Here is a 20,449-nt window from a genome sequence, read left to right as displayed (position 1 = left end):
CCCTAGTGCCCCAGACAGAATCTTGATAAATCTTTCTCTGTCCTCCTCTGTCTCTCTTTCCTGTTTCAAAAGGGGGGTTGTTTATGTGATTCATTTACTGCACAGAAGCAGCAAAAGCACTTGAAATAAAGTCTATTAAAAGTCACAACCACCTGCCTGAGCCAAAGCCTGCTCTCCATTCAGATTTCTTTGGAGATTTCTTTGGTGTTTCACTCGTACCAAGAAGATTTAAAACCAGAGCTCTTCAGTCTTGTGTGCGATTGGCTCATAAGAAGGCATGTGGGAATTACTTTGGGCAGACAGGGAATTTTTATACCACCAATTCAGTGGAGCAAGGCAATACACACACATAAAAGCAGATCAGGAGATCAGTCTAGGAAAGAGAACCATAAAACCTCACAACGATCTTGCAGTAAAGCCAGTAAAACCTGTCTACCACTTGCTAAAAACTACAGGCCAACAAACCAGCCTTGGTCAACTCAGAACTCTGGGGCCCTTATCTAGGTTATTACACTGCAGGGCTACCAATGGCCTCCAACATGTTACACTCACTGCCCTCACCCCAACCTCATAGTGGCTGCATTTAGATTTCAGCACCAGCAGTCCCTTCATTCCTACCTTTGCATGATCCTGGCAAACAGGCTTCTGCCAAGAAGTCTTCCATTAAATGTCACCCAAACCAACAAATTAAGGGCTTTGAAACAAGTCAGGATATTAAGGCTACTTTAAACCATAGCTTAGCACCCTGGCTCATCCCAAAGCTGTTAACTACAATTTTGGACACAATGGGTTGTAACCAAAGAATTTCTACTTAAAGTAAACCCACTGGGCACTAGCACAATGAGAGTCCTCCCCCTGTGTGTGCCTTCCACCATCCTCCGATCTGCTCCAGAGAGTTGTGGGAAGCCCCAGAACAGATTTACAGAGGACATACAGGGGAAAGAGAGGGGTAGATTGCTCCATTGTGTATGGAGAAGTCCTTTCACTAATGGAACAATCTGCTTAATGCTACATTGATAGCAACCCATTGCAATTAATGGACCCAAGTTAGTATTGTGCAAATAACATTGGATATTACCCAGTGGCAAACTATAGTTCATGGATGATGTCTAGGTTTGTCAGATCGTGCAATGGAACTGATTGTGCAGCCAAAAGGGTTTTCTATAGTTCAGCTTAATGAAGCAAAATAGGATTGTCTGAATATGACCATCGACCCAAGTCGTGTTCCTCATGCTGCTTTGATTTACTCTGCAACAGCCAGTCTTGAGCTGTTTTAAAAACCAAGGAAGGGGTTTGTTCTTTCACGTAAATATACCTTCAAATAGCACAAGTGTCTACACAGGGGCGCCGACTTATAAAAAATATTGGGGGGGCCCAAGACCTCCAAACCGCTGCTGCTGGGGGAACGAAAGGGGCGAGCCCCGGGCTGCCCCGACCTTAAGTGAACCTGTGAGGGTCCACCCTTTGCGGCAGCCGACTGGCTGCCGCCGTGGGCGGTGAATACTAATGAGCTAGGGGGAATCCCCGCTTCTCGAGGGGCTGACGCCAGCCCCGCGAAATTGTTGATGGGTCGAGAGCCCGCAACCCCACCCCCTCTCTAGATCGGGAGTAGCTTTGTTTTAACTCATTACTGAATGTATTTTAAAAGGTAACTATCGTCAAACAAGGAAAATAAAAAATACCGACATAATTTTGTGATTTTACAAAGCATAATATAACTAATAATTTTCTTAAATTATTGGGGGGGCAGAGCCCCCCCCAAACGAATTTTTGAGGGGGCTCGGGCCCCCTCAGGCCCCATGGAGTCGGCGCCTATGTGTCTACAATATGTTATTGGCTGCGTAAAATGAGCCTCCCCAGTCTGGGGAATGGCAGGCTGTGCATTATGTAGTATATTAATGCTCATGCATGTGGACTTGCACATTTCTGCAGGAGAGAAAATCCAGCATTAACAGTAACATTTGATAAGGGTAGGAAAGGCCCCTATGGGCAAAACATCTCTCCATATTCCTAAAGAAATGGCTCTTCGCTAGTGCCTCCACCACAATCTCTGGACACAGTGGGACTAGCACAGTAGAAAAACCACAAAGAAGTGTGCAATTTTAATGTTATGACAGCATGAATGAGACATTCTTGTTTTTCTCAAAAGACAAGGTAATGCCTGGCCCATATTTGTAATCTGCTCTTGGAATTTAAAACATGCAACTTTTTTTCTTTAAATTCTCTTAACCATAAGAGCTAGAAATAATCTAGGTGGAAGTGATAAATTTACAAGATTTTTCTTAACAATGAAACCCTGAGATTCACTGTCAAATCAAGGTTTTTATTGTGAACCTAAACCAACTTTTGTGACTTGTAAATCTCTCTTTAAGCATTTCCCTGGAGAGCAAATTAAGTCATAATGAGAATTTGAATCTGTCTTATCACCCCAACATCTGCAGTGTATACTTTTTCCTGCCGGTGTAAAATATTGCTACTAAAAGTTGCTTAGTAGAAACGCTACCTTCAAAGGAACTGCGAAGTCAACCTCTTTGGTCTCTTTCAAGCCAAGCGGTATCAGAGGAATGCTAAAAGCCTCCCTGTGTTAAAAAAAAAGAAGATGATTAAGATCAAGCTTTCCCTCCCCCAACTTTTCAAAAACCGCAAATTGATGTAGGAAAGTGGTTGTTCTGTGAACCTCTATATAGTACCCATAAGTGTAGACTAGCTTGTTTGACACCTACACCCCAATAGGCTCAATTGCATCATTTAAAAAGCAAGCAAACCAAAAAGTGGTTTGCAAACTCTTCCTTCACCCTCCCAACAAACTGCTTCAGTGGGCAGTGATCCTTTTCATTTCAAAGAAGAGGAAGTGGAGATGAAAGTTGAAGTGACTTGCCCAAGGCCATGCAATGAGTTAAACATAGGCAGACATTCATAGGCAGACATAAGCCGACTTCTCTTAAGGTTGACCTCCGGGTTCAGGGGTCGCCCACCTTTTATAACCCTGAGACCACACTTACAAAATGGGGGAACTGCTGTGGGCACCACCCACTCCATGCCACCAAGCACACATGCCACTCAGCCTGTTCTAATGGGGAACAGAACACTTCTTTCAAAGCCTAGTTTCAGCAAGGAAAGGGACCCGGCAGGCACCAAGTAAGGCCTCTATGGACACCCATGGGTGTATGTGTGTCACCAGTTCTGTTGTTGTCACCAACTCAGCTCCTGAATCCAATTGCGCGGGTAGGGGGGCAGCGTTTCAAGGGAGGGTGAGCCAGCTAGAGCCAGCACTGACATTGACAAGGGAGGAGGGCGACTCCATCATTCTGTGATGATTCCAACTGCCATCAAGCCAGCTCTGCCTGAGAGGACTGTGAGGCAGGAGCTGCCATATCCTCCCAGTCTGGACATTGTTACCTGCTCCACTTCTGAATCTGATCTGGGAAGAGAGCTTCAGGGAGGGCAGGGGGCTGCTCTTTATCAAGAGATAAAGCCACTGACTGGAGATTGCTTCTTCTGCCTCCCTTTCCTCATGGAGGAGAGGGCTCTTTGTGGCTACTATCCATGATGGCTATTGCTCTGCCTCCATCATGGACAGTAGCCACAAAGAGTTGGAGGCAGCAAGGCTTCTGAATGCTGGTTGCTGGAAACCACAGGAGGGGAGAGGGCTCTTGTGCTCAGGTCGTGCTTGCTGGTTTTCCACAGGCAACTGTTTGGCCCCCGTGGGAACATGATACTGAACTAGATGGGCCATTGGCCTGATCCAGCAGGCTCTCATGCTCTTATGTGTGCCATGGCTTTCTAGATTGTGAACCTGAGGACAGGAACCATCTTAACACTGTTTTTTGTAAGCCACTCAAACAGCCTTTTTGGTTAAAGTATGGAGTATAAATGCTGCAAATACAATACAATACAATACAAATGTGTTGTTCAACTCTAGCATAGGGAAGGGCTCCATGACAGTGGGTAGGCCTTCTTTTAAATACAACCCCTCAGCATTTTCACATAAAAAAATGCAAGTCCGCCAAAGTAGTTTAAGGCTCCCTTCCTCCCAGCCTTCTTTCTCCTCATCACTGATGTACAAATAAACAACCTGATGCAGAACGGGTTACAAAACCAGTCGTTGTTATTCAGAGGCATACCACTCTCAGAGAAAAAAGAAAGGGAGGGGGGAGCCACATGAAATCAAAACCAAATCCCTGGCATTAACCACGACATTAAAACAAACCCTTTGCTTGTTGATCTGAGGCATTCCCCTCTGATCCATCTTTATTAAGTTTGCCATGTTTGTGCACAAATTTCCATGGGCACCTGTGTTCCTGCCAGCTCTAAGATGAATGCAGGGTGGAATTCAATCTCTCATTGTGACCCTTTGAAATGCCAACCTCATAGTGGGAGAAATAATAAACTTCTCAATTTTTGACTGGCAGCACACACAACCTTTTTCAAAATGTCCCTTAAATCTATGCTAAAGTGTGGGCTGTTAAGATCAATCAAGCAAAGCAACAGCAGCAATAAAAGCATGGGGGTGCACAACAGAGCTACAGTATATTGTCTTTAAAAAGCAGGCTGGGATATATGTTTGTGACAGTGCTGACAATGGGCTTGAAGTTTAAGAGAATTAAAGTGTATACCCCTGGGAGGAATATTTATTTATTTAGGCGAGAAAGAAATTATTAAATGAGAGGGACAAATAACTATGAAAAGCGAAAGAAGAGCAAAGCCTGGCTTTAAATGTTTCGCTGCAAATCAGCGCCCCACTTTGCCTGCTGGCTTTGTGCAGTTTAATACCAAGAGGAGAAGTTAGTTCTGGCCTTCTCTGCCACTCCCCATTCAAGCCAGCTCTTCGAAGGCATTTCTGAGGATTAGGGATCAGAATTAATTGCTTTTAATACCTTTCCCAAGGAGGAAGGTAAATACCCGCTGTAATCTCCTCAGTCAACAGCCAGACCAAACTGAATATTTTCGCCTCTCTCCTGTGCACCTTTGTTCTCTGCATTCCCCCCCCCCAGACAAATATTTGTTTTTGTGTGTGTGTTTTTCATTCACAGGTAGCATACTTGTCTGGGGAACAATACTACAATAGCTCCTCCCCCACTCACTCTGTGTTCTGGTAAACCTCAACAGAGATGTTGAGTCCTTCCAGCTCCTCCTTAAGGATCTGCAGGTCTGAGTTGACGAAGCTGAGTTCCAGTAGCACCTGCTCCCGCACCTTGTTGCTGGTTGTCGCCCTGCCAGGAAGAAAAAGGCACACACGAACGTCAGAACACCAGAAGAGCCAGCTGGATCAGGCCAGTGGCCCATAGAGTCCAGCATCCTGTTCTCACAGAGGACAACCAGATACCCCAAAGGGAAGAAGGACTCGGACACAAGGGAACTTTCCCCTCCTGCGGCTTCCTGCAGCTGGTATTCAAAAGCATTGCTACATCCTATTGTGGAGGAAGTGTTTCGCCGTTGTTGATAGCCTTAACCTCCCTCAATGAATGTGTCCAATCCTCTTTTAAAGCCATCTAGGCTGGTGGCCATCATTGCCTCCCGTGGGAGCTAGTTACATAGTTTAACTATGCGCTGCACCTTTGAGAACGCTTTTGAGGACAGCCTCTTTATTGTATAATGGGCCTCACCGGCATTCTCTACATTTCTGAGATTTCCCCCTTAAGAACAGACATGAAAAAACTCCGGTTTCAGAACTGATATGGCCCACTGCCAAACGAAAAGAATGTGGAATGGCTTTCAAGACAATATTCGTGGCACAGATACTATTGTTATGACTGTTAAGCCGATGAAGACAAACAAAGCAATAGGCCTGCCTAACAATTCCACTGCGGTTTTGAATGGCAATGGTTTCCATTGACCCACAGCACTGTAGCCAAGGCCCACAAATACAGTTGACAGGTCGTCAAGTGTTGGTGAGTGGCAGAGAGAACTTACAATTTATCCCTCACTTTTCTTTTCTTTTCAAGCTGTCGCTTAGGGTTTGCCCAATACATTTTGCTACCTGAGGTAAAAAGGGCAAGATAGTAGCCGCCCACACAACTCTACCAGAACAGCTGTTGAACCCTGGTGACAGGACTGTCTCCTTCACTGAATGTGAGGGCAGCAGGCTAGAGTTTAGAGAGTACAGGGCAAGCCAGACAGCACAAACAGCTTAGCCCTCCATCAGGATGAAATGGTCAGGGACCCCCAGGAAGAGCAGTTCTCTGCTGTCCCTGCCCTCCCACCTGGAGCAGCTGCTTCATTCTCTAAAGGTAGGGCCTTAGTGAAAGGTTTACTTCTTTCAAAATGGTGCCAGGCTGGGCTTTGTACAAGGACCCAGCATGGATCAGAGGAGTTGCTAGCAGCAAAGGTTGCACACACATCATACTTTAAACTTTAAAGCACATTTCACCCCTCAAATAATTCCAGGCATTGCAGTTTGTTAAGCGTTGCTGCAAATTTAACTCTGTGAAGGGTAAGCTACAATGACCAGAATTCTTTGGGGGTGAATGTGCTTTGAATGTGCTTGAAAGGCATAGCATATACACAGCCAAATCTAGGCTTAATATGCCCAGCTAAAATCTGCAAACTCCTCACCTTCTCCAGGCAGGACTAGCTCATATTTTTGCTATGGTTTCAGCTTCAAAACTCTGAACTAGATACCTTTTAATAAAAGGGAGTCATTTTAATAGCTACATTTTTTACAGGCTTTTGATGGACTATGACAATGCTGCTCGTGCGTAGTCAAAGCTTTCCAAGGTTGTCTGGGGAAAGGACTGTTTTGCATATTTTAAATTAATTGCATAGGTTTTTGTATGAATGTGTCAACATGATAATGTATTTCATGTATACTTATGTTATTAAAATGTACCGCAAGTTCTCTGGAAATTGCTGAGTAACAAGCAACAAACAAGGCTAACAAACACCATTAGCAAACAGCAACATGCACAGCTTTCAGATGTCTGCTTGGATCCCAAGTTAAATTAAGAAGGTTTGGGGAAGGAATGTCTCCCCACCTCACTTCTGTGCCACTTTGTTTGGGATGGTCCCTGTGCCTGATCCCACTTTGCTCAGCAAATGAGGGCCGCCAAACCTCCAGTCAGGTTGCATGAAGAAGGAACGGATGAGAAACTTTCCTTCCGCAAACTTTCTTAAGTTACTTTATCTTAGAACCCAAGCCATTACATTTATGAAATGAATTGTTTGAAATATTGAAATCATATTGTGTATTGAGCTATCCTAGCTGCTCCCTACCGCTGAAAAAAATATTTTTATTCAATTAATTATTATGGCATCAAAAGATAGTTATGAAATTATCCATTACTGTGTTTGTTAGAAATGCTGACGTTGTATCTGTTTAAGATTGCTTTTTCATTATTTCTGTTATGCAGTTTGGAGTAAAGACTGAGTGAGTTCTTTTAAATGGAAAGGCAGTACATAAATAAATGTGATTTCTTTTAAACAAAACAAAACATGTGTAAAGAAAAGCAAGGGAGAGCTTTTAGAGCAGACAGATTTCCGATAGATGAAAGTCTAAAAATACTACATGGAGTCTACATGCAGGATTATTCCCAGCTACAATTTCTTCCGTGAGATGTTGGGAGTCCCTGGGCAGCTGGCTGGGAATCAGAGGCTGCTCCTGTTGGATAGAACAAAGGCTGCATTCTGGGGCTGTGGGCAGAGGGAGGAGGGAAGTCGTGGGAACATACCGGAGGAGGTTTTCAGCGCCAGCTCTCATCCTCACCGCCTTCAGTATCTGCTGGTTGAGGACTGCTCTTTGGTTCTGCAGTTTGCTCCGTCCAGTCTCCGCAAGAGGGTTGCATCCCTGGATTACAGAAGCACACATCATTTATCAAAAGTGGATGAGCAAAGAACTAAAGAATGAATGGACACCTCCCTAAGCAGATAACCCTGATCTCCACATTTTTTAAATAATAAAAAAAAACCATATGTGTCATCCAAAACAGTGTTTCCCAATCCTCTTGCTAAAGAGGAAGCAAAGGGGAGTTGCATCTTTGACCCAAGCCAAGATCTCTCTACAGCCTTTGCCAGTAGCTTCTGTCCTTTATAAATATTCTACAAATACTTCTGTGACTCCAAGCATGCCTCACACAGTAACAAGTGGAGCCTGCAACAAAATGCTGCAGCGTGTGGAGCTTGTGATCAGGACATTGCATTCTATCATCTTGCCCTCCTGGCTTTCTTTTTCCAAACCCTCCAACAGTCAGCCCTCTGTTGGAGGGTTGTTTGGGGGTTTCTATTCCCCCCCCTTAGAAGTTGTCTTTTTCCACAGATTTATTTCATAGCTCTGCAAACCTTGGGGTGCCTACAAGTCTGCTGGTACAGTGGTACCTCAGATTAAGGACTTAATTCATTCCAGAGGTCCGTACTTAACCTGAAACTGTTCTTAACCTAAAGCACCACTTTAGCTAATGGGGCCTTCCGCTGCTGCTGCGCCGCCAGAGCACAATTTCTGTTCTTATCCTGAAGCAAAGTTCTTAACCTGAAGCACAATTTCTGGGTTAGCGGAGTCTGTAACCTGAAGCGTATGTAACCCGAAATGTATGCAACCCGAGGTACCACTGTATTTCTTTCTTGGGTTATGCTAAAGAAGGCTCTGCTCCCAGTCCCTGCCAACCACACCCATCTTAGCAATAGAATACATTGGAAGAGGAAGGCAGTTGGTGGGCAGGTTCAAGCAATAGGAGGTCATTAGTATTAATATTATTAAGATTTATATCCCACCCTTCATCCCAAAAGTTTTCAGAACAATGAGCAACAATCCATTTAAATAAAACAAAATGCTAGCAAATAGAAATCTGAAATCTCTTTCCATTACTGGCTTTCCAGATGGTTGAAAACATGGCTGTGTATATGAGAGCTTCATAAGGACTTTCAGTACGGGGTGTGTTTTCCTTCAACGTTCAATTACAAAATTTTGATTAGATTAAAAAGAAACATCTGCTTGCATTCCTGGTGCAATCTCACAAAGAAAACCAGAAGGCATTCCGCTTCTGCTATATTGATAAAGTGTTTTCATTTTTGTGGTCAAAATCCTCTTACAGGTGGATAAGAAGTTCAAATATTATTATGACTGCAGAACAAAGTTAAAAGGGTTTGTTTAAGAGCAAACCCAGTCATGGGAACAAGGCCTTGAGACCAAGAAAAGGCTGGTATCTGATGCTTGTTTCAAGTTTTAGGGGCCTTGTTTGGAACAGTTCGAGAGGACCCATAGCAAAAGTCCTCCAGCAAGGCCCCACAGATGGGCTTACAACTGTGGGTCTAACCTGGCAGCATCAGACAAACAGTTTAATTTCCCATAAAGCCTCAGAGTGACACTACATTGCAGATATTGCGAGAAAGATTGGCTGAGGACTGTCCTGTTGGAACTCCCGAAACAGGTAGAGGTTCAGCAAGAATCATTCCTGCCTTCCTTTAGATGTCTCCTAAAAATGTTATTATTCAAGGAGGCCTTTGCAATGTTGATTTCTTCTTACCAGCTAGTATTATGTTGTTACTGGTGTTTTATTACCATTTTGTATGCTTGTATTTTTTATGAAAGTGCAGTTTATAAATATTTACATAAAAATAATATTGTCTAGAGTGGATGGGCAACCCTGTCTCATGGTGAGTCTGCTTCCTTTCCACAGAGCTGGAGTTAGCTGAAATTAGTAACACTCATGATATATAGTGTTTCAGGAAAAAATGGACATTTCGAAGAGCTAGGATAACCTGGCTATCAGCATTGCACAGGATTGTTGCTTAAGTTGCAATTTCTTGGATGTGTACCTAGGATAACTCTCTCACAAGACCGGTGGGTTGCTTAGGCACCTTGTCTCCATAACTTGTTCAGCATTCAAAGTCTTAAGTCTAAATCATGTCTTTGTTTAACCCAATGACAGAATAATTGCCTAATCACCAACACATCCTGCAACAGTTTTTTTCTCCAGGAAACACAGTGTTCTAAACCTCTACATGAAGTCCAATTTCAGCAAATGCTGGGGCTCTTGGAAGAAACATATATCGTAGGCGTTGAGACTAAAAGCATCACCTGATGTTCTTCATTCATTAATGGGACTAATTCATTCTGTGATGTTGATGAAGTCTGAAAAGCACACCCACCAACACTGCAAATATGAAAAGAGGAGCAAGCCAGCAACACCTCCATCATAATTGCAAGTGATTACTGCCTAATTCCAAATTATGCATTTACTACATTTGGATGTAATGCAAAAACATAGCATGGGCAACAAAACAAGTTGCGGTTAATTTAAACCTAAAGCAGAAGCAAAAGTTTTCAAAGTCCTCTTCACAGCTGGGCTGGAGGTGGGAAAGAAGAGAAATACATGAGCCAGGGGCTCATCGTGGCTCATTCTCATCACATGAAACTATGGCTCTTCCATTCTAAATCTCAAGTCTATATTTATTTACTCTATAACAGAATGCCCTGGACTATTCTCAAAACCAGTAAGATGTTTGGTCATTTAGTTGCCTGCCATTTCAAACTGAGCTTCACCAGCACAGGAACCTTAAAGTTCACATGTGTATGTATGCACACATTAGACACACAGATACATCCATGCCCTTAATTCAAAGAGGTGGATCCAGACTTAGTCAATTGAATACAACACAGAGATGTTAACTTCCACAGACCTGAAGCATGCCAAATGTCACAACTCACACTAACCGAATCTCAATAAGATGTGTCCCTAAAGTGGGGAAAACAGGAGCAGAGTTTTCCCAGGGACATATTTGTGAAAACAGGGGCCGTCCCTGACCAATAGGGACGGTTGGAGTATGTATGCAAATTGGCCCAAAAACTTGCATAATCATCTCTAGGAAGCTTCATGTTTGCCAAACTGCCTGAACAACATGTCACCGTGAATTAATCTCTTGTTACTGATGAGCTTTGCTCTCTGAAACCAAGTACAAGGGAGAGTGGAAATGCAAAATCTGTGGGCCTGCTTGAGGCGCTCCTTCCAGGGGGGAAATCTCAACCCAATAAAAATCTCAAGTTTACATGCTCAGGCCTTGCCCTGTAGGGAGAAAAGCAATATTGAATCCAAGCTCTGCTGTATGTATTTCAACATAGGTAATGGAGCGCAGCTCACTGGCAGAGACACTTTCCCAAGTGAATCCCCAACATCTCTAGCCAGAGAAGGATCAGGGTGAGCAGGGCCAGCCCTGCCATGAACAATGTGAAGCTACATGGCTCAGGCAGCAGGCTGGGAGGCACAGCGGCTTGTGTTCCCCCATCCCTCCATTCAGCAACAAATCATTGTATGCCACTGCTGCCTACCCCAGCTCAACTGTCTGCTAGCTGCAAAGCAAAGTAGTGATGTGGGCACTCCAGGTCTTGCTTAGCACCTGTGCCAGTTTTCTGTAATAGCAGCAAACTACTAGGTGGCGCTGTGGGTTAACCCACAGAGCCTAGGACTTGCTGATCAGAAGGTTGGCGGTTCGAATCCCCATGACGGGGTGAGCTCCCGTTGCTTGGTCCCTGCTCCTGCCAACCTAGCAGTTCAAAAGCATGTCAAAGTGCAAGTAGATAAATAGGTACCACTCCGGCGGGAAGGTAAACGGCGTTTCTGTGCGCTGCTCTGGTTCGCCAGAAGCGGCTTAGTCATGCTGGCCACATGACCTGTCTGCGGACAAACGCCAGCTCCCTTGGCCTGTAGAGTGAGATGAGCGCATCAACCCCAGAGTCGGTCACGAATGGACCTAATGGTCAGGGGTCCCTTTACCTTTACCTTTACTATTTAACATTATCTGAAAAAGAGGGTGGGGAAGCAGTTTGCCACCATCACGGTGATGGCACCAGAACTTTCCTGGTGACCTTGCCCGCAATGCCTCAGAGGAAAGGGTAATCAGATTTTAATCACTAGGTGGCACTGGGCTTAGATGCATCTGGGCGGAATAAGGATCTCCCTGTGTCTCTATAGCCTAGTCTAGATGTTGCGGAACAACAACAACAACCATATATGACCATTTGCCAGGCTGCCTGGCACTGAGAGGCACTGGCTTTCCAACAATACCTGGAGGGCCACAGATTCCTCACCCCTGATGTAGATCCCACATTTATTGTAAGAATGGATATATACTGGAATTCTAGCAGCCCAAAATACTTAAAAGCTGCCCTTAAGATTCTTATTCTGTAAACAGGGGCAGGAGGGAAGAGTCTGGCTGTTGTGCAACTGATTTCACCTGGAGAGAGAGAGAGACATAAACCGCCAGTATTCTCATATTTATTTCTCAAGTGTACAGATTGCTTCATAGCCAGGGCTCTCAGAAGTTAGCAATAAGCTGACCCTGCTTAGGCAATATCCCACTCTTAACTGCATAATGTGATAATTGATGGTGCTGCTAGCAAATCTGGAAAAGCAAAAGATGTAACACCTTGTACTTACACAGTATAAACAGAAGCCAGATATACCCATCCACTTCCACACAGACTCTCCATTAAACACTGACAGTGTTGGATTTCAAAATTGGAAGCTGCAGTTGTGACATCATTAACAAAGCTCTGATTGCCAGATTATTCAGCGGAAGAGGTACAGTACTGAATGTATTCAGTGCTGCTGGTAGATGAGATATTTCAAATGATGTCATTATAAGCTGACAACTGATAAGCTGAGATGCATGTTAATGGCACAGAGAAGTTGAAACAGAGTTGAATCTGGGTGTGCCTCAATGGTTAAAGTGAGGCATTCTGCTCCACCCTGTGTTACTGTCCTACCTCCAGAGCAAACAAACACTGAAACAGCAAATATTCCCAAATACAAAAAGGTTTCCTCAAACAGGGAGCTCCATTAACCCCTTTGCTTGTATCCTCTACATTCCCATGTCTGTTGAAAACTTCAGTCATTCAAGGAAACTGATGAAAGGAATTGATTCTTCATGCGACCAGAGTGATACTACTCCACTAACCCAAAATGTGGCAATTGCCACTAGCTTGGATGGCTTTTAAAAAACAGAAGGGTCCAACAATTTTATGGGAGGCAGCAGACTGTTCATTCAACCATAGGAATGGCTACATAGCAAGGCAATGGACTCTCCCTTCCTGGGTGTCTTCAGAGATTGGACAGCCACCTCTATAGTTGGTCCAGCTATAGAGCTCCTACATCAAGCATACAGTTGGGTTAACGCCCTGCGGGGCACCCTCCAACTCTACAGTTCATTCTGTGGGGCTTCTGTATGTGGGGTGGTGGTGGGCCATCTAGTCTTTCACCTCAGGCAACAAAATATCCTGGGCCCAAGAGGGCATCTTGCTTGAAACAAGAATGCTGAATTAGATGGACCTCAGTCTGAGCCAGCAAGACAATGTATTCCTATCACAGAATGGTGTCACTGAACATAACAGGGAACCTCTGTGTACAAGCAGAATTGGGCTGAATGGCTATTTAAAAATCAGCAGTTAATATATAACCACCTTCTGTGTGTACTCAGCACATAACAGTTACATAAATCTGATACATATTTGTGACAGCCAGAAGGTGGATCATAGCATAGAGGCCTGAGGCAAACTTACCAACACAAGCTTTTAGCAAAGTAGCCTGACTGGGGCCTGTTAAAAGCCTTTCAATCAATCACCAGAGGCAATGCAGGAATACCTCCAGGTTCCCAGGCAGAAAGGCTGGGAAAAGCTTGGAATCTGTAAGATGGTTTGCATATGCACACTTTTATCAGGCTGCCGCTATTCACATAAAATTAGACAAGCAGAGAGCCCTTAAGCAAAGGGGGGGGGGAACCAATGGTGGATCCTATTAGATTAGGGATGGGGGACCTGTGGCTCTCAAGCTACTTTTAGGCTAGCCCCAGCAGCTAGCCTAGCCAATAGCTAGGGATGCTGGGAACTGTAATCCATTTATGACTCCCTCCTTTGGCAATCTTCACAGAACTCTAGCCCAATGGTTGCCATCAATTTGATTTGAATTAATTTTATAATGAAATGATTTTAGAATGTTGTGCTATTTTATTGTTGTTAGCCGCCCTGAGCCTGGCTTCGGCTGGGGAGGGCGGGATATAAATAAAAATTTATTATGATTATATCTAGAGAACCACAAGTTACCTGTTCCTGCCTTAGATAAAAAGTGTGAAAACTCCATGAGACTGTGTAAATAAAAATTGGCAGGTATGCTGACATTTACATCTTTAAAGGCATGGGTGGATGTTCAAAAAAAGATAGAGGTCCATTTAAGAGCTTCCACTTTCTGTATAATCATTGACAAGGGCAAGGACAGAAAGTTCTCTCTCCTTTTCAAAATTTTCAAAAAGCAGACAAACAAACACATTCCTAAAATGAAGCTGGGTCATTTCTGTTTGGGCTTCTGCACCACCTGCAGCAGCTCAACCTACACTAAAGCACCTGTTCCCTGAATCTCTTCAATATTTTAGACCGCTCCACACATTGTACACGTGAAGGGGTCCTGACATAGTTACTAGGGACAATGATCACACTGCTGACCTCAACTCTGAGTCACATGGCTTCCTTTGGCTCACCTCTGATGTCCACGCATTGGTCATGGATACCAGAAGGAGGAAAGCCTATGCATGCACATCTCTCTATAAGGTTTCATGGAAGCTGGTTGCTTGATTGCACAGGGTCCAGCTTCCAAGGAAGCCTATGGGTGTAGACTTTCCCTCTGCAAGTGTCTGTCAGATGCTGGGAAGGGGTGAAGCAGGGGAAGTGGGTGCAGTTACGTCCTGCTCATGGGCTTTTCCAAAAACATATGGCCGGTTGCTGTTGGAAAGAGAAATGTTGGAGTATACAGGCCTCTGGGAGGGGGGGGGGTCAATGCAACATGGCTCTTCTTGAATTCCACTGTGAGAAAGGTCACTAGGACTACTGCTTCACAGATAATAAAAAGAAAACAGTGAATGATTTGTCGCAGGCCACCCACCCTGAATATGTCACACACAATTCACTAGAAATCTTTGCTTTATAACTTGTAGAACTATGCACCTTTCTCTCTCCATCTCTTTCTTACATGAGATTGTTTTGCCAGCAGTATCTGGTTGATACTCTGCTCTATAAGTAAAAGGGAACATTGTGACTTTTAAAAAATCAGGAAAGAATTCCTTTTTCTCATGTCTTTGCTTCCTCCAGAGCTCAAAAGAGGAACACTATAGGAAAACAAGTATTATTCCAACATACCTTTATAGGGGGTTTAAGGGAAATTTCTAAAAGTCTTCCCCAAGTACTTAATCAAATGCAAAGAAGCCACAGGAAAAATGAAGGTGGAATTAAATGTGATCAAAAAGTGTGTCTTAATTATTGAATCCACACTAAGAAAAGTGTTAATAAGATCACTTGCCAGCTGTTTCAACTGAGCAATGCAAATAAGAAAGTCAAACAGAATTTGAGCCAAAGCTTGTTTTCCTTTGTGCAGGTTTTCTTTTTCTTCTAAATGTGGGGAATGCACTCAACATTTCCCACCCACTGGCACATGCACTGTCCACGTGAAGATGAAGACTGGTCACAAATGTTCAAAGCCCTCATTCTCCAGAGTCAATTTCTCACTTGCCTGCATCTAAATATATAGCTGCGTACTTAGTAATAAGGAAGTCAGCAGCTCCAGCTTCTTGCTGGTGAGTGTGTTTGCACATCATAGTGGAGCTACTGTCCATGCAGCCATGTCATGCCCTGTGATTAATCATTCAGCTATCTGCTCCAACAGGCGCAGGGCTGCAGTGAGTGGCACCTCTTGCCTACATTTGCCAAAGCTTGAAAGTTCATGCGAGATAGATTTTAAATTTCTCCCCTGAAGAGAAATTCCCAACTATCTCATACTCAACCATATCTACATAAGAAAAACAAAACTAGGTTACTTTTAAAAGCATGACTTTTTTTTGCCATATGAGAACATGCAACTGTTGCCTTTAAGATTATCTCAACATTTATTGGGCACTTGTTTCTTTTTTTCTGGATAACTCTTTAAAGCTCACCTCCTCTGTTAACTTTTACCACCTTCAAAGACCCTAATAAGGACACCATCAGTTCAGTGATTAGCTCTGCATGAACCATAGCTAAATTTTGACCAAAGTTTCCCAATACGCAACTGACTGTAGACTTCTCCTATGCAATGACTGATACAGATATTAATGTTCTATTGATGCAAATGTTTCTACTGAAAATTTTTATATTTGATTGCTACCATTCTGAAACTCGAATATTTTTGTTATGACCATTTGGTGCAACATGAAATGACTACACATGCTTTACTTTAAGAGGCAGGTGGGGAAGTTTCTTTTTCCAAATATCAGGATTGCTTCTGATGGATATGAAAAGACTCTGCCCAGTCCAAAGCAAGAACACCACCTCTGCCATTTGCATCATTTCAGTTGTCATATACATGATTCTAATGAGATATACAAACAAATCAGCCTAGATTCTTTTTTAACATGATCCTTGCTAACGATTATGCATGCAGCTGATTGGCGAAAGCAAGGCTTTGAATGAGGTTCAGCTGACTGGCAGGTATGACCACTGCCATTAAGCTTTGACAGTTGTCAGCCACGATTATCATGTCAGGTGAATGACAGGCAGATGGCCTCAAAGTTGTCTGGGTGCGAAAGATAAGGATCTGGCCCACAGATGGGATCCTGTTCCCACCCCTGCTGTAGGGCATGAAAAAAATCAGGTGAAAATTGAAAATGTTAAAATTCGAACTTTCCCAGAAAACCCACATCAAATCTCTGTGGCTGAGCAGGGATTTGAACTTGGGTCTTTGTAGTTAAATGCTTCAATACAACACATGGTGGCTAAAATGTTGTCCCCAGGTTCCACAACTCTCATGAAGAAATAGAAGATAGAATATGTGAAGATGGCGGAACTCTGCCTCCCCCAATTACTAGAAAATAACATCTGCCCAGGGCTGAGGTAGGATATATTTTTCTACAGGGAAATGTCCCAGCTTCTGCCATCCTAGCAGTTTGAAAGCACACTAGTGCAAGTAGATAAATAGGTGGTAGGAAGGTAAACGGCGTTTCCATGCGCTCTGGTTTCCATCATGGTGTCCCGTTGCACCAGAAGCGGTTTAGTCATACTGGCCACATGACCTGGAAAGCTGCTCCCTTGGCCTGAAGTGAGATGAGCATTGCACCCCATAGTCGCCTTTGAGTGGACTTAACCATCCAGGGGTCATTTACCTTTACCTTTACCTACATCTTCCTAGACCGAAGTGCTTTCTATGCAGGAATTCTGATGTTTGTACCACTATTTAAAATGGAAATTGTTCCCTATCTACACATTATTAGGTCTGATGGTATGTTACATAGAATCATTGTAAAAGGGCAGAGGGTTCAGTCACGCACATATAGCAGCACTTACATAACTTTCTGATGAGGCACCTGATGAAACCTGTTGGGAGCTCACAAAATGAGCTGCCAGAGTTTCAGAAGTGCCCTGAATTTAACCTGGGTAATCTGATATGCAGGGAGAGGTTTACAAACCTTTTAAGTACTCACCTGGGGCTAGCTGCTGTATTGTCAGGCTCTTAGCCGGCTGAAAAATGCCCTAATCTAAAATGCCTTATCGCGTTTCCTTTTGAATAGCTTTCCCTTTACAAGCCTGGGGCCAGCAGTTCCCTTTATTAGCTGTTTTTAGCTAAAGTTAACTCAAGTTTCAGACCAGCTTCACAACCCATCAGAGTCAGAAGAATGTTTGAGGGGAAGGGGTGTGATCAAGTTTGCAAGCCATTTTACCAAAGCTATAGTTGTGATCCACTTTGTTTATTTATAACCCATCTTTCTTCCATAGAACTCATCCTGGAATTGACCAGACCTGACCCAGACCTGCTTAGCCTCAAGGTGGAGGCTGCATCATGGAGTTTCAAACATTCCCAGACTGGGACACAAGAAGCCACCTTTAATAGGGTCAAATAATTTGTCCACCTTTCCCAGTATCGTCTCTTCTGACTGGCAGCAGTTCTTCATCCAGGGTCTTTCCCCCATACACACAACAAACCTGACCAGTTTAACGGGAGACGCCAGGGATCAAACCTGTGTGCCTCTGTATGCAAAGTTAGTGCTCTACCACTGACCTACAGTTGCATCTCCTGGGCTCAGCTTTAAGCCCCAGCGCCCCTGCTGAAACAGCTTGTGGATCCCACCAGTGGCGTAGCATGGGGGGTGCAGGGGGGGCCGGCCGCACCGGGCGCAACATCTGGGGGTTAGGGTTAGGGGGTGCAAATCCACGGGTTAGGGGGCGCAAATCCATGGGTTAGGGGGCGCAAATTACTTGCCTTGCCCCGGGTGCTGACAACCCACTCTACGCCACTGGATCCCACTGCATGAGGGCTAGTCTAGAAATGTAGGCTGCAATACTTAATTAAAAAAACAACAACTGCTTGCATTAAAGAAACCTTTACTTTAGTTCCCTAAACCACCCACTTGGTTTGGTCTGCAAACTGCAGACACGCAGACTTTAGTAAAAAATTAAGCTGAGCTGGCTTCTGGAAATCTCTGCCAAGTTTATTTTCCGCAAGGGGTGGTGAGGTGGTGGTGGAGACAATGCTACATTTTTTAAAGAGGCTGTGATTCCCATCTAAAAGTACAAGAGTAGCAAAGGTCAGAGGTCACTTCTGCATCAGATTCTGATAATTGCAGCAGCCTCCAAAATGGGAGGAATACACCATGCCATCCAATCTATTAAAGAGGTTGCTTACTACTTGTTTTCTTACTTAGATGTACCTAGCGCTGGAATGTACCAAATTAGTACCTAACACTGCAGCAAACTATCAAATTGTACCTATTTGGATGGTATAATAACAGCTTCCTTGTTTTATAATAGGATTGAATAAATCCTACGCTATAATGAGTTTCTACCTTCTGAAATTTTGAGGGCAATAGATTTCTCTCTCACACACACAGTTTTGAAATATAAAACTATGGGCTCTCTAGGCATTAGAAAAAAATACGTTATGAAGGTGAAAGTTGCAATCCTATGTACACTTAAAAACTGGGAGTTTATTATTATTATTATTGCAATAAAATTAACAATTTATTTATTTATACCCCACCCATCTGGGTAGGTTTTCCAGCCACTCTGGGCAGCTTCCAGCACATATAAAAACATAATAAAACATCAAACATTAAAAACTTCCCAACCAATAAAAACTGGGAGTAGGTACTATTGAGTTCAATGTGAATAACTTCCACAAGCGCTAACAAAAATAGAAGGCAGGATTTGGTTGGATACAAACAAATAATTTTTTCATTTGGTAAATGTTAGCAGTTACTTGTGTATGGGCGTAGCCAGGATTTTTGTTAAGTGGGACAGACCTTTTGTTGGGGGTGGGGAAGAATGTCAGTTTGCTATGTATTTTTATTGAATTTTATTTATTTAGGGGGGCAGGGCCCTTCCCTGCCCCCCTTGGCTATGCCTATGTACTTGTGGCTACAATCCTATATATGTTTACTTGTGAGAAAGCCTCACTGAACACTGTGGCAGTTATTTTTGAGTAAACATATGTAGAACTGTGCTCTCTTTTTCTCTCTGTATTTCCTCTGATAAGAGCTAACAGCTGTTCCCAGCATAACCGTTCCCTGCTGGGGACATCTGTCCCTGTTGAATTTTTTTATGTCCAGACACTCATAGCTGTCAACTTTTCCCTTTTCTTACGAGGAATCCTATTCCGAATAAGGAAATTTCCCTTAAAAAAGGGAAACGTTGACAGCTATGAGACACTATTATGGACAAGGTAGCCCTGCTAGGGAAAACGGCAGCAACTCTAAAGATTATGCACGCTCCTTCCAGAAGGCAGCAATGTCTTCAACAATTTCAACAACTGCTAATTGCCCTCTCACGGTCATTTATGTTTCCATAAGATAACTACTGCTATTATCAACTTGCTCTAGGCAGATAAGCTAATACATTCAACCACACAATTCAAGCCCCCCCCCCGAGCCTCCCCACCACACCTAAAACACCCTTCAAAAAGCCAAATAAAAGTTTTGACTATATACAGGCAACAGCGTAACCGCCTCCCTTTCCAAATTCCTGGCGGAGCAAAGGGCTCATCAGGGCGCAAAGTATAGATCGGGGTGGCAGACAGATTCAATCGCGCTGCGCCTTGCCTACGGAGAGCCGTGGGGGGGGGGTGCGCGATGCCTGCCACCCACCCACCTGTCGCCGCGATGCTTTTGCCTCGACTTACCTTTCGAAAGTAGCAGTCTCCCCTCTGGTCCGCCGCCCGGCAGCCCGAGGGCAACAACGCGTCCGTCATAGCCAGAGCAGCAGAGTCCGGAGTAATTCCCACCTCGTCCTTGCTCGCGGAGTCTGGCTCGCCGGCGCTGCGCTGCGCACCGTCCAGGCGATGAATGTCTGTCTGAGAGAGCCCGGATCCCGTCTGCACTCTCGATCCCCTCGCCTTCCGTCGCTCCTCCTCCTCTACCTCTACCTGGGGAAGCCCACGGGAGATCGGGGTGGAGGGAGGGAGGGACCGCCTCCTCGGATCTCCTGTGTATTTGTGGAGCCAGGCGGAGTCCGCTC

General features: G+C 44.1%; 1 protein-coding gene across 1 annotated transcript in view; it reads right to left on the bottom strand.

The window, feature by feature from the left end:
• Positions 1 to 20,218, bottom strand: part of RHPN2 (rhophilin Rho GTPase binding protein 2) — a 39,189-nt gene extending 18,971 nt beyond the window's left edge. The window contains exons 1-4 of the mRNA XM_081922628.1: positions 20,115 to 20,218; positions 7,668 to 7,783; positions 5,085 to 5,213; positions 2,504 to 2,579 (exon numbers count right to left, since the gene is read on the bottom strand). Coding sequence (XP_081778754.1) covers positions 2,504 to 2,579; positions 5,085 to 5,213; positions 7,668 to 7,783; positions 20,115 to 20,183 — 390 coding nt within the window. The 5' untranslated portion in view covers positions 20,184 to 20,218. The remainder of the gene's footprint in view (positions 1 to 2,503; positions 2,580 to 5,084; positions 5,214 to 7,667; positions 7,784 to 20,114) is intronic.
• Positions 20,219 to 20,449: the final 231 nt, after the last annotated feature.

Source organism: Podarcis melisellensis (assembly GCF_964234715.1).
Source record: "Podarcis melisellensis genome assembly, chromosome: 8".
Taxonomy (NCBI): Eukaryota; Metazoa; Chordata; class Lepidosauria; order Squamata; family Lacertidae; genus Podarcis; species Podarcis melisellensis.
This window is presented reverse-complemented; position numbering and strand designations above follow the sequence as displayed.